This window comes from Phaethon lepturus, unplaced genomic scaffold (genome assembly GCF_000687285.1).
Source record: "Phaethon lepturus isolate BGI_N335 unplaced genomic scaffold, ASM68728v1 scaffold32281, whole genome shotgun sequence".
NCBI lineage: Eukaryota > Metazoa > Chordata > Aves > Phaethontiformes > Phaethontidae > Phaethon > Phaethon lepturus.
The window spans coordinates 19,678-33,925 of NW_010520355.1; the positions used below are offsets into that span (position 1 = coordinate 19,678).

Consider the following 14,248-nt stretch of genomic DNA (forward strand, 5'->3'; position numbering starts at 1 on the left):
TTTTTTATCTGTTTTGTTAGTTAGATTTAAATAATTTGATTTAAATAAAAGAAGGACTAGGAGATCTGTCACTGGAATCCAAGAACAAAAGGATTCTGATGAAGTATAAAAACAGCTGAAGGCTGAAGCAAAAATCCTGTGGCATAGAAAAATATTTGCTAAAGCCAGGGAAGGAAAGACAAAACTGCAGGGAATTGCTGTGGGCATCAGAGTTAAATGAGTGGAAGAAAATTAACTAAATGTTCCCATAAGTCTGGCAATTGAAATGTTATCTCTGGGGTCTGAGGGGATAAGTAAGACTGACCCTCTTAGTTTACACTCTGTTACGTATTTTTGTGCCTGACGAGAGTGCTGTGGCCCTTGGCTTGGGCTGGATCCCAAACAGAAGGAGCCATCGAAGGTTTGGCGATAGCTGCATGCTGAGCGGCAGACGTGATGCTCTCCTGGGGGCAAAGAAGGTGAAATGTAACTCTTAATTTCAGGGGTTGGTTCTCTCTTACCAGATTTCTCTGAAGAAAAATCAGAGATTTTTGGCTTATAATCAGAGATTATGGCTTTCTAAGGCATCATAGATGTCTGGTTGGGAACTTGGGCCTCAGTTCTGTATAAACTTACAGACATCTGGGAACTGCAAAAATCCTCCCCAGATTACAGATGTGCTTTTGGTACAAAATTCTTTGGCAGTTCCTGATGCAGTGGAACAGATACGGCTATTTCAGGGCATATTTAGCCTATTTATTTTCTGTGGGACCAGTCACATCAGTTTTACTCTGTTCTTTAAATGTTTTTGGGTGCCAAGGTCTGACTTTCTGCTCAGAAATGCCACTACCATTATGAAACTTTTTGTAGCCTTTCTTTGGGAATAGGTAGGTTATTTTACTAAAGTCTTTTTAACCAGCAGCTGCTTGTATCGATGGGTGCTACACACGACCTTTATGAAATACCTGCAATAGACAATCACTGAAAAATAAGAGAAAGCACTCAGATTTAGGAGGATTTCTTAGTGGAAAGTGGCAGATATCCCATATTTAGGAATTTTGGCATAGTTCAAGCAAAATACAGTTGCAGTCCAGATCTGGGACAGAGTATTTTACACAAAAGAAGGAGGTCTCTTGCTGCTTCACTGGGTGGTGGGAACTTCATTCAGGTCTGTTGCTATCTGAAATTCCTGCAGAAATGGTCCGCTGGTCAAGGGCGGAAGACTAGCATGATTTGGCCTGCTGCATTACCCCAGCTAGCACCAAGTCTTGTCAATAGGTATACAAAATTAAATTACTGGAAATAGGCTGGCAGAAAATATTGAGGGAAAAGCCTAGCTTTTCGTGCACGCTCGTCTGGGAGTGTGGAGGTCTCCCACAAAATAACTTACTTCTCATTGCACAGGAGATGCAGAGGTGCAAAGTGCTTTCCTAGCCACTTCCACCTCGCTTTCTCCTGTTACTATTTGTTACTGCCGGCAGCTCCATCTCATGGTGAGAGCAAGCAGTGTAGCCATAGCTAAACGGGGGAAAAAAGGTAACTAACCTGTGATAAAGCTTTTTCCTGAGTGCAGCTTATGCCTCCAATCAAGACCATATTAGGCATTAGGGGCCTGGGGTACTCAAACACAAAGTCATATTTCATGAGCCAAATAGACGCATGGCTGAACAGTTCAAGCACTGTTGCTTCTTGTTGGAGGAATTCTTTGATCAAAGGATCATACGGTGAATAAAGCAAGCTGCAAGCCAAGGAACTGCTCAGGCTAGCTATGAGATTGCCCGTGCGCTGGAGGAATGTCATGCGATCCGTGTAGCGAGTGAAGAACCTAGGAACGTAAGAAGGAGGATTTGGGCAGAGGGTAGCGTGGAATTCTAGGCTGCATGGCAGTCCCCGTACGAGGTACACAGAAGGTAGTGAGAGATGTTCAGCCACTATCTGTCCACATGGAAAAAAAGGATCCATAAAGACAGCATCAAATTTGCTTTCTTCAAGGTATTTGATCAGCTCTTTGTTAGACAGAAGACGTTTGCATGAATCAAAGAACATGGTTGTAATATTTGCCATTTTTGAGAATTTTTCCAAGAAGGGTTGAGGTGTGAAACTCCTATAGCCTAGCTTTTTAAATTCTGTCTCCACATACTCCTTGGTGTAAGGCACAGAGTATGTTTTCACGGTATAATGCACTGATGAATCTATCCGCAAACTTATCTCTGGCGCAACCACCACGATTTCATGTCCCCTCTGTCTGAGCCGCTCCACAACTGGACGCATGCTGAGCCAGTGGCTGCCATCGATAGGTACAACCAAAAGCTTTCCACCTTCAGAAAAAGTCCACAGGAGCAGGAAAAACACAACCCAGAAGGCAAGAGAACAAAATCCTGGATTTGAAGAAGCCATTTTCCTTGTGCTGTCAGCAAAGTTTTAAACGACCACAAAACTATTGCAGGGGATAAGGAGTGAATCGTGGGGTACTTTGCACTTTAATCTTACCTTAGTTAAGTGTTTAATTTTTAATGGACTGTATGTTTGTGAGCAGAAGTGAGGGTAATTTTTAACTGTGGGTAAAGGTTGGGTTTGTCATCTGTGCACACAGTGAAGACTTTAAGCAACTGGGCACTGTAAGGTGAAGTTGAATGCGTGAATTGACTTTAGCGGATTCAAATGCTCGAGGGAGAAGTGTCAAGCAATTGGCCATGCATCGCACTGAAACGCTGAACAGAGTTATGAATGGGAGGTAACACCTGACCAAGCAATCACTATCTTATTAACATCCAGTTAATGATGAACTCCCTGCCTTAAGTCTGCTCAGCTGATTGGACATAAAACTTGGAACAAAAGTCTGACCTTTGGGTTACCTTGCACTCTCAGAGTCTAAACAAGAAGCAATGATTGACAGAGATTTGATATACAGTGGGTTGATAAGGATTATCTTCTAATTTGCTTCTATATTGTACCAGTTATCAAAGTGAAAGCCCTGAGTCTAGAGTAGTAGACCTGACACAAGCTTGGCAATAACTTCTGCTGTTGCAACACCACCACGGTGTGAAAAACAGAACAAACGACTGACATCTGCACTATTTGCATAGCCCACTAGGGAGATTTAAACAAACTAGGGAGGGAGGGTAGATACGATCCTGAAGGCTTCTTTTTTCTAATCATCCTCTTATATACTATCTTACACTGCTGCTTACACAAATTCAGAGGCAAAAGAGCTCCCTCTACCATCTTTGATTGCATACTCCTGGTTTTGGGGTATGCATACACATTATCAGTCTCTTTGGCACACTGTAAGTGCCTGGGTATATGCACAGAGTTAGTTCCACGTTGCCATTTTTCATGCAATCAGGTCTCCTGCAATTAATCAGTATTCCAAAACTGCTAGGGATATTAAAACGTATGACCTGGAATTACTTTGTCATTTATCTAGATATAACATATGTGCCATGATTGTCTAATATTATGGTGTTATGCTTACAACAAGATAAGCTATACCTAGTTAGATACATCACTTAGCCAACTTTGCCTAAGCTCTCCTGGAGAGAAACCCTTCACCTGCTTGCAGTGGAAGTCTTGTGATCACCTATCAGAGCCCAAGATTCCTACTTCCAAATCATGCCATCCTGGTGTTTGATCACACATTGGCTCAAGCACAAATACTACTATAGGGAGCACTTAAAAAAGCAAATCTTAAGCAATCACTAATAAATGCTGTACTACCCTCAATGTAAACAATGACAAACCTTTGATAATGGCTGCTTCTGCTCACAGTTGATGCCTCCAACATAGACCATATTTGGCATTATTGGGCGTGGATACTCAAAAACAAAGTCATATCTCATGAGCCAAATGGATGCTTTGCTAAACAGTTCCAGTACTGTTACTTCTCTGTGAAGAAATTCAGAAGCTAAGTTGTTGTATTTTAAATAAAACAGATAGCAAAACAAATGCTCTGAAAACCCAACCAGGAGGTTCTTCACACGCTCCGTAAATGTCATGTGATCTGAATTGGATGTGAAAGTCCTCGGCACGTAAGAAAAAGGACTGGGACACTGGTTGGCTTTGTAGTCTAAGGTACATGGAAGACCACGCATGAAGTACACTGAAGGGAGAGAGAGATGTTCAGCAACAATTGGTCCACAGGGCAACACAGGATCCATCATAACGGCATCAAATTTACTGTCCTGGAGGTACTTCATTAGTTCTTCATCATGTAAGAGATGCCGACAAGTAGAAGAGAACATGTTGGTCAGTTCTGATATATTGCTGAGTAAAATTGTAATTTTTTCTAGAAAGGGAGGGTTATCAAAAATTCTTTCACCGATTGAATGGTAGTATCTATCCACAAATGCCTGTGTGTAAGGCACAGTATATGTTTTGATGGTGAAAGATTGTGAGGTTTTCATGAGCAAAGTGGCTTCAGGAATCACCGCAACAATTTCGTGCCCCCTTTCCCAGAGCCTCTCCAGAACCAGACGCATGCTCAGCCAGTGACTTCCATCCTGAGGCACAACCAAGAGCTTCCCACCTTCTGCCAAACTCCAGAAAGAAAGAAAAAGAACAAGCCCAGTGTATATCTGGTACCTCCACATAACTGTCATGGGGCTGTCAGCAGGAAAAGAAATGAACTGTTCCTTCTTACTTCTTCCAAACAGTATATGAAAGAAAAAAATAGTTGTACCTCATTTATAACTTGATGGTCGTTAATCTTTACCTCTACAAAATGTTTGCTAAAATGGGTTGTTGGAGTTCAAAGATAGATCAAGGTGATAAAAAAAGTGATAAAAGCAAATGGTGATAAAAGCATTGCTAAGAGTGCTATCAAGGGATCTAAAGCAAGATGCATTTCCATGCATTTACGTTATCTTAAATGATTCGATACCATTAGCAGAGTCTTTGATTAGCAGAGGTAACAGTTGTTTGTAAAGGGATTTTTCTGTATCAGGGTTGTTTGAAGTGAGTCACTGTGCACTTGACTGTCCTGTGCCAGATTAAAGTCAGGAGTACTGCTTCCCCATTTCATGGCCACTGAGCTTCTCCAGAGAGCTTATAATACAAGCGTGTTGCACTATTGACATGACAGACTTAAACCGCCAACCTTTTCTCTTAGACCTTTGCTTAGAAAGGTGCCTGGAGTTCACACATGATGTTCTACATGGTAAGCAGGAGTTGGCACGCCAAGCAGTGGCATCACTAAAGTTTGGGTAACTTATTAACCAAACAGTTTTTATATAAAAAATGATACAGCAGGATATGCAGTTCTTGCTCAAGAGAGGCCGTAAGAGTTCATAGGTCAGTGGCTTGAGGCCAAACATCTTTTTGAAAGCAGTGATGCAGCAGAATATGTGGTCCTTGCTCAAGAGGGGCCATAAGAGTTCATAGGTGAGAGGCTATGGGCCAAACAGTTTTGAAAGTTCTTAATAACAGTTACTTTTCAAAAGAAGTTAATAAGGCTTGGCTGTGGTATGAGCAAAGGGAAGCCCACACCTGTGTCCTGTGGTTACCAGAAGGGGAGAACTGAGTTTCTCAGCTGCTTCTGCATGTGCTATGGTAAGATATTTAAGGCAAAAAAAAACCCCAAACCAGACTGGAAGTCCTGTTCTCTATAACACTTGACTGGAGCCTACAGCCATTTAATGGGGAGTAACTATGATGGAGCCAAACTTTTCTGGGTAGCAGTAAATAGTACAGCCAGGACCACAAATGGCAGTTTGAGCAATTCAGGACTGGACATTCTGAAAAAACTTTTTATATCTGAGATTTTGAAGGTTTGCCTGTATAACAGCATGGCTGATGTGATCTGATGTGGAAGACAGTCCCACTCCGAGGACTTGTTTAAATATCTAAATCAGGCTGATTTGAATGGGATTTAAGTGCCTAATTTTTCTTGAGAACCTGGGTTGAAGCTGCAGCAAATGATGCAATGGAAACCCAATGGGTAGATGGGTGAATTAAATAGGCACCTATAAACAAAACGATGTCCTTGGATAGCAAGAACATGCAAAGGCACATGAAAATTTTTAAGATAAACCTAGAAAAGCAGATATATGCAGTTTGTTCTTAAAAGAAGTGCCTGACCAAGCAGTTCTCATCTGCCATCATGGCATATTTCATGGAAAGAGAAAAGGTGGATTGCATGTTTACAAAAGCAAAACAAGATATAGGAATGGTAGCTGAACAAGAGCAATTGCTGGTTGGAGCAATTTAGATCCCAAACCAAGCACACCTGATCAGAGACAGCTCTGAATGGTTTCTTCATACAGCCTGGACAAGTTGGCTTGGAGCAGGTAGGAGTGATGAGGAATGTGATTCATGAAATGTCTACCTTTGCCAAAGGCACCTGGATGTGATAAGGACATTCCAAGGCTAATTCTAAGTGTGTCCTAAAAAGTTTATTTTGATAAGAAGTTCTCCGTTGTGGCATGTTAAGAAAAGTGATTCTCATAAGCCATTCTCTAGACAGCAAGCAGGACTGTAACGTCTAAGGAAACTACATTAAAGAGGAAGAAATTTCAGACATCAGTACAGTCCCATTCTACAGCCCGTTTAAGCAAAACTTTCTCTCTAGCTGACAGTGAGGTGATATTAAAAGACCAAAAACTAAAAGAGGTGGACAGAAGGTATTCTCACATGCCAGAGAGTTAGCTGCAGTACCGATGCATGCATTTTCACGTTTCAGTGGAAAAGATCTCGCAGTAACAAGGCAATGCAGCTTTACATATGCTCTAAGGTGGCAGTATACACTCAGGTAGTTGCCCCAGAGTTGCAGACCTACTGTTACCCTATGCTAATCTCATATTTGAGATATAGTCACTTCCATGTAATCTTTAAGTTCTGCTAACATTTCAGTCAAACACATATTATCTGTGTAACACTAACACATGATGCTATAGAACAACATGAAAAAGGTAAAAAACAAAAAACACCTTAAGGCACATTCATAAGAGTTTAAAAGTTGTGTCGCTAGATTTTGAGCAACACACAAAACCATTTCACGTGTATATGAGTCCAGAGACTGAAGTCCACTAGCCAAACAGCAAGTTCAGCCCGTTTCAAAGGTAAGGGTGAAAAGACGTATCAGGACAAAGTAAAGCTAAAGTACCGAGTTGAGTGCCAAGGTTGTACGCTGGAAATGGTACAGCGAATATCCCCAGTTAGGAGAATCCATTATTACCTCTTTTGTAAAACTACAAATCCTGGCAGTCAGAATATACCTCTTATTAACCACTAAAATCCTTTTTAAAATCATAGGTTTTGTCTACAAAAAAAATAAAGATCTGCTGGTGTTGAGAGGCAGATTTATTTTTTTTGTGCATGGTGTGAAAAAGTACTCCCTTTTGTTTGCTTTGAGCTTGCTGCCACCTCATTTCAGTGTTAGTCATAGGTCAAGTATTGGGAGAAACTGCGTATCAGTTCCCCTTTCACTTTTGCTACACTTCTCAGGATTTTATAGACCTCTGTCACGGATCCTCTGTCGTACTTCTTTTCATAGGTTTAACTATACAGTTTATTCCACCTCTGCTTTTCTAGACTGAGTGCCAAGTTTGAATCCTCTTTAAAATGCTTCATTTTTACTGTGTGAGATTCAGCTTTTTCTGAAAAATAAGCCCTATTTCACTGTTTTGCAAAGTGAGCATCTGAAAAACTTACTTAACAGTCATTACTGAAAATAGAAGCCATGATGTTATTCTGCAAACCACAAAGTATATTTGAATACACATTTAAAGAATCCAACATTCATTTTATAAGAATTAAGTAACCTAACTTACACTTTATTTTTATGATGCCAGTTGATACTTTAAATAAGGAGCATCACTGGCCTGGGATATGCAAAAAGAATGCCACAATGGAGAAATGGGCCAACAGGAGCATCATGAAGGTCAGCAAAGGCAAAAGCAAAGTTCTGCTGCTGGGGTGGGATAACTCCATGCCACAGGGCAGGCTGCACTCCAGCTGGACAGACAGCAGCTCTGCAGAAAATGACCCAAGGTCCTTGTGGACAAAAAGTCAATGAGTCAACACTGAATATGAGTCAACAGTGTGCCCTTGCAGCCACAGAGGCAAGAGCATCCTGGGCTGTGCGAGTAAGAATGTAGCCAGCAGATGGAGAGAGCAGATCCTTCTCCTCTGTTCAGCACTTGGGAAACATCTGAAGACATGTGGGTACCTGTCCAGTTTTGGACTCTCCAGTACAAAACAGACATTGATGTGCTGGAACAAATACAGCAAAAGCCAAGTAGATAGTTAGGAGCTGGGGAGCATGATGCACAAAAAGGGGCTGAGAAAGATGATTATGCTCAAGATTCAGAAGAGAAGGCTAACAGGAGATCTTTAACTACCTTAACAGATGGGCATAAAGACAAAGCTGTACTCTTCCGAGAGAGTGACAGTGATAGGACATGAGGCAACAGACAAAAGCTGCAACATGGAAAATTCTAATTGGATATAATAATAAATTGGATATAATAAAATGTTTTCACTATAAGTGTCACAGGAGATACTCAAAACTTGGCAAGACATAGAATGGAACAACCTGAACTGACAGGACCTGCTTTGACTAGGAGGTTGGCCGAGAGGCCTGCAAATGACCTTCCAACCTAAGTATTTTATGAGTCTATGACAATTCAAAACATAGCGAATCCTTCTTTAAAGAAACGACAGGATCGTAGAGGAAATCAGTAATGATAAGTGGACCACAGGATGAGCAAAGTTCTCCTCAAATGAAAATCTGCCTTGCACCACATCAACAGTCCTGAGCAAAGGTGGTCAAGCTTTGGTCGTGGTCAAGCATTGGAACAGGCTGCCCAGGGACGTGGTGGAATCACCATCACTGGAAGTGTTCAAAAAACACGTGGATGTGGTGCTTCAGGACATGGTTTAGGGGGCATGGTGGTGTTGGGTTAACGGTTGGACTTGATGATCTTGAAGTTCCTTTCCAACCTTAATGATTCTGTGAAAGAGACCCTGAACAACCTGCAAAAATATCAAAGCTGGCTTTGAGCAGAGACACATAACCAATGGGGAATTTCCCAGAGCTAAATTAATTTACAACACTTTCACCATTTTTATACTGTGATATTCAGATACCTTCATGGAAAGGAGTCCTGGCACCTCTTTGCAAAGGAAAAGTAGTTTGAAATGCTTTTACCCACAGAAAGAAACATTTCTAACAAAATCCATGTTACAACTTTTTAGAGTATGTAAAAGCCTGCAAGAATGACAAGAAAAAACAGAGTACGACCCACCTCAGCTAGCTTCTTGTGAACACAGTTTACTCCACTAACCATAATCATGTTGGGCATCAATGGTCTGGGATAGTGTAAAACAAAGACTAGCTTCATGAGCCAAATGGAAGCCTGGTGTAAGAGATCTGGCACAGTCACATCAAAACTTGCATCTTAGATCCCAGAAACCAGCTTTATGTCTATGGACATTTCACACACAGCAGAAACACAGTATGAGAAGCAGTGTCTATAAGATCAATGAGAGAAGAAGGTTCACAAAGCAAACAAAATGTTGCCATGGACTCTTGCTGCTGCAGCAAGTCAAGAGATGAACCTGTCATAGGAAACAGGTTGTTCTCCTACCCGTGAACAATGAGAGAAGATCCACAAGCACAGAGTCATCTTCTAAGTAAAGACAAATGTGAAAGAGCAAACTCAGGGTTTCATAGGTGACTATAAACAGTGCTCTCATGGATATCAAAACATCTTATGCCCTTCCCACAATCTTCTCTTTATCCTAGCTCTAGCAAAGAAGTTGTATTCATCAGTTGGTGGCAGGAGGTGTTTGTGGGGAGGTTTCTGAGCAAAGTGATCACATTCAGATCCTCCACAAATCTATGTGGACTTCAAGCAGAGCTATGCTCATTCAAAACACCACTTCCATTTTTATACTGTGATACTCAAGATATCTTCACTGAAATGAGTACTGGCACCTCTTGGCAAAGGAAAAGTAGTCTGAAGTAGTTTACTATCACTCAGTTAAAGAGACCTTTCTAAGAAAATCTGTGATACAAAGTTCTCTAGTGAACACAGGAGCTTGAGAACAAAAATCAGGCATGACTCACCTGAGTAAGCTTCCTGTGAGCGCAGTTTACTCCTCCAATTATGACCATGTTGGGCATCAATGGTCTGGGATACTGGAACACGAAGTCTAATCGCAGAAGCCAAATGGAGGCCTTGCGTAAGAGATCTAACACAGTCACATCCCGCTGAAGGAACTCAGAAGCCAGTTTTGCATATGGTTGAAAAAGAAACTCACAGAGAAAATAACATGGGATGTCAAAGATTAGATTCTTCACCCGCTGGAAAAAGTTCATGCGGTCTGTATGCTCTGTAAATATCCTGGGGACATAAGAAGGAGGATTGGGACACTGAGTGGCTTCAAATTCTAAACCACATGGTATTTGCTGCAAGAGAAATATGGAAGGGACTGAAAGATGCTCAGCCAGTATCTGCCCACAGGGTAGTACGGGGTCTGTAAGGACAGCATCAAACTTGCTCTCCTCAAGATATCTGACAAGCTCTTTGTTGTACAGTAAGTGCGCACAGGAAGACAGGAACATGGAAGATCCTTTTTTTAACCGTTGATAAATTCTAATAACTCTTTCCAGAAAAGATCCTTCTTTGAATACATCCTGTGAAAATGCTTGGAAATTTACATCCAGCTCTTCCTGCGTGAAAGGGACTGGGTACATTTTCATTACAAAATTCTTTGTTGGCTTTATGTACAAACTGATTTCAGGTGCAACGACGACTATTTCATGTCCCTTCTGCCTGAGACCATCCAACACGTCCCGCATGCTGAGCCAACGACTCCCATCCACCGGCACCACCAGCAGCTTACCACCAGCAGCCGAACTGAGCACGGACAGGAGCAGAACCAGTGTTGCTGTGACTTGCGGATGAGCACTAATCACCGGGGCCATTTCTGCAGAAATCTGGTGAGTGCTGCCTGGAAAGAATATCCCCAGCTCTATGCTTTTAAGCATTCTGTGCTGTAGCTCTCCAGATGATCTTTAGACTTATTTGCTGTGCGGTAAATGTATAATCATGGACAAAGATAGAATAAGAGGTGTTAAAGTTCAACCAATTTGGCAGACAGTAATCAGAGCAGCAGCTAGACTGGGAAACAACCCCTTCTGCATTGGAGGAATGCTGGGATTTAAGGAAAGGAGGGATCCTTCAACAAGTGGTCTGCTCAAAAGTGCCTATTAACAGATCATTAATTTTCCAAACAAGACTTTTCAGTATAAGAAAATTCCTCCCCTCCTGCCAGTCCAAATAATTTTCTATTTGTAAAAGATTAGAAAAATATTAATGCTTCACATGGGAAATGGTCTGGTTTCTTTACCATTCTGCTATCTTGACACTGTAATGAAAATGGAAAATTTGCTATCAAAGTTCATTTCCCTGAAAGGCCTCTTTTTGGAAGGATGAAGTAGAGGCTTGAAGGAGGAAGCACAAGGGCATGGTTTTTGCCAGATATATTTAAAACTGGATTAGCAACTCAGAAATACCATTCTGGATCAGGCTGGGGAGAGCATGCCCCTGGGCCATGAAAGCAAACACCACTAATGCATAGATAGGATTTGCAGACAATCATCCCTAATTATGAAAATTATTGCACAAATAATTTTGACCATACAGTCATTTGCTATGGAGGTTGATAGTATGTACCTGAATTTTTTTAAGGATATTTACCGAACTACCATGTCTCTAGGTACACCCTTTGTAGGGAAGCTTTTCAGAAGGCAGTGTAAGTTGTTGCAGATGGCTCAGGGCTGGCTAGTAGCTAAGAAAACCTCCAGCAATTTTGCAGAAAATTGCATAAGGAATCCTTGAGGTGAAAGGATAAGCCCAGACTGACAAAGCAACCAGAACATTACCTGCCGACTGACGCGTTATGCCACTTCATTTCTAAATTACGAAAGGATGGTTCTATTAACCGAAATGATTCATTGTTTTTAAAAATCAATTGTGACAGTCAAACAAATAGTTTCAGGTAATAATACCAATCTGGCAAACATAGGCAGCAGGCCTGCCTGCTAAGATGGGGATCACCCTCACTAAATGGGTGTGTGCCTCGTTAGCAAGAGCGCAGTGATAAACTACTTCCACCTAGCCCAAAGAAAACAATTGTGTAAGCAAAAATGCTTAGATCCTGCTAACACTATAGAAGAGTACCTGCAAGAGTGGGAGAGAATTAAAAACAACCCAGTTTTTCACCTATTTTCTTTGTCTTTACAGTATACCTTGCGGCACATGTAAATTACACAAACTCATGTATACAAATATATACACAGACAGCATTTGCAAACAGCCTTTTCCCTTCACACCTGAACATACTTTATCAAGGAGATCACTGACCTGAGATAATGGCTTTTTCCTTCCGCAGTTTATGCCTCCAATGAAAACTATGTTAGGCATCACTGGCATGGGATACTCGAAAACAAAATCCATTCTTTTAAGCCAAATGGATCCATGGCTTAAGAGCTCCTTCATTGATACTGGTCTGTGGAGAATATCTGAGGCCAGAAGTTCAAATGGCAAATAGGCAAAATTGCAAAGAAAGGATTCTGCTGATTTCAGAAATAAGTTTTCCACGCGCTGGACAAACGTCATATGGTCCGAGTTGTCTGTAAATGTTCTTGGGACGTATGAAGGGGGGTCTGGACACTGGGTAGCCTGCAAATCAAAACTGCAGGGGAGTCCCCGTAAAAAGAAAACAGATGGGACAGAGAGATGCAGAGCCAGTATTTGTCCACATGGTACAACAGGATCTGTGAGAACAGCATCAAATTTACTCCCTTCAAGGTATTGCATCAGGTCCTTATTGTGCAGTAAACTGGTACAGGAAGAGACGTAGAGGCTAGAGATGACTTGAACTTTTTCATAAAGCGCAGTAATTCTTTGAAGAAAAGGTCTTCTCTCAAAAAGATCATTTGCAAATGAATGCATGCTTGCTCCCAGTTCTTCCGTCGTTAAAGGCACTGGATATGTTTTGAGAGTGTAATATTCAGATGCCTTCACATTCAAGTTTACTTCTGGTGCGACGACAACAATTTCATGCTCTTTCTGGCTGAGGGCCACCAGCACTGAGCGCATGCTGAGCCAGTGACTCCCATCCATTGGCACCACCAACAGCTTTCCACCATCAGCCAAGCAAAACAGAGACAGGAAAACCAAAACCCCCGCAGAAACCAAGTAACTGTATTTACTTACATGAGCCATGTTCCTAGAAATCCAAAGTCTGTTCATCTGCCCTGACCTAACAGATTTTAAGTAGACTCACAGCCTCCTGCCAGATTCTCACATTCCCTCTTAACGATCTGGCTTTTCCAGCAAAACCAGTCACTAGTAACCATTCAAGGCATTGATGAATCATTTCAGGAACGTGATAAATCAACTTGGGTTGGGCAGAACAGGGCTTGGTATCTGATGCTCCCTTGGGATGGGTCCTTTCTGATTGATTGCCTGTGCTGATTGATGTTAAATTGAAAATAAAATCAGACTTTGCCAAAATAAAATCCCAGTTTTTGAGTAAGTGCTGGCACTTGGAAGTAACTGGGCTTGCTGAAAGCAGGCGCTAAAATGCTTTTTTGCTTTCTGTCTTTTCTTTCTTTTTGCTAAGTATTTTACAGCTGTTCTGAAATGCTTGTGGAGTTTATGTTTAAAATTATAAAAGTATACCACTACACAATATCTGCACAATATCTGTGCAAATCCTAAGGAGGAGTCTCTGTGATTTACATAGAGCTCAGCACTGGGCCCAGGTACAACATCAAGTACAAATTTACTACAATAAGCAACACTGCAGCAGAGGTTTGCATGAGTGAAGGAAAATCACTGAATCCATGCTGTCATGCACAAGACTTCTTTGTTCTCATCCTGACCTGTCTCTCTGTGCCTCTCTCGATCATTTCCTTCTTCCAGGAGCAACAGGAAGGAAAAGCCACTCAGTTTGCCTCATACCTAATGAAACACAGGAAAGCCTGGACAGAAGTAGCCAGTTATAGCCCTCTTTTTTCAGGCGAGGAATTGACTTTAAATGGTAAGAGGTGGTGTTATTACTTCAGCTGAAAAAGTAGAAGTCAGATACCATGTCTGAGTACTTGTGATAAACTTGTCAACCTGCAGGATTATATTTTGCTGTTAGATTCAACAGTGTGATTCAGAGGCATAGTCGTAAGACAAGAAGAAATCAGGACTCAAGAATGAGTACCTCTGAAATAAATATTGCTGCTGGACTATGTTCTCTGGCCCCTGAG

General features: G+C 41.5%; 2 protein-coding genes across 2 annotated transcripts in view; both read right to left on the reverse strand.

Annotated features, from left to right (window-relative positions):
* The window catches only part of LOC104628701 (UDP-glucuronosyltransferase 1-1-like), a 15,624-nt gene extending 4,718 nt beyond the window's left edge, over positions 1-10,906 (reverse strand). Inside the window, exon 1 of the mRNA XM_010297368.1 lies at positions 10,046-10,906. Coding sequence (XP_010295670.1) covers positions 10,046-10,906 — 861 coding nt within the window. The remainder of the gene's footprint in view (positions 1-10,045) is intronic.
* Positions 10,907-12,134: 1,228 nt separating this feature from the next.
* LOC104628702 (UDP-glucuronosyltransferase 1-1-like) lies at positions 12,135-13,175 on the reverse strand. Its single transcript, XM_010297369.1, has 2 exons — positions 12,348-13,175; positions 12,135-12,164 (listed from the first exon to the last, which is right to left on the reverse strand). Exons 1-2 carry the CDS (start codon positions 13,107-13,109, stop codon positions 12,135-12,137), a joined length of 792 nt encoding a protein of 263 aa, XP_010295671.1. The 5' UTR covers positions 13,110-13,175.
* Between the last annotated feature and the right edge of the window lie 1,073 nt (positions 13,176-14,248).

Coding starts and splice junctions, on each gene's coding strand:
- LOC104628702 (XM_010297369.1), bottom strand. CDS start 13,109: ATGGATGGGAGTCACTGGCTCAGCATGCGCTCAGTGCTGGTGGCCCTC. Junction 12,165..12,347: donor GGAAAAAGCCATTATCTCAG/GTCAGTGATCTC, acceptor CCACTCTTGCAG/GTACTCTTCTATAGTGTTAG.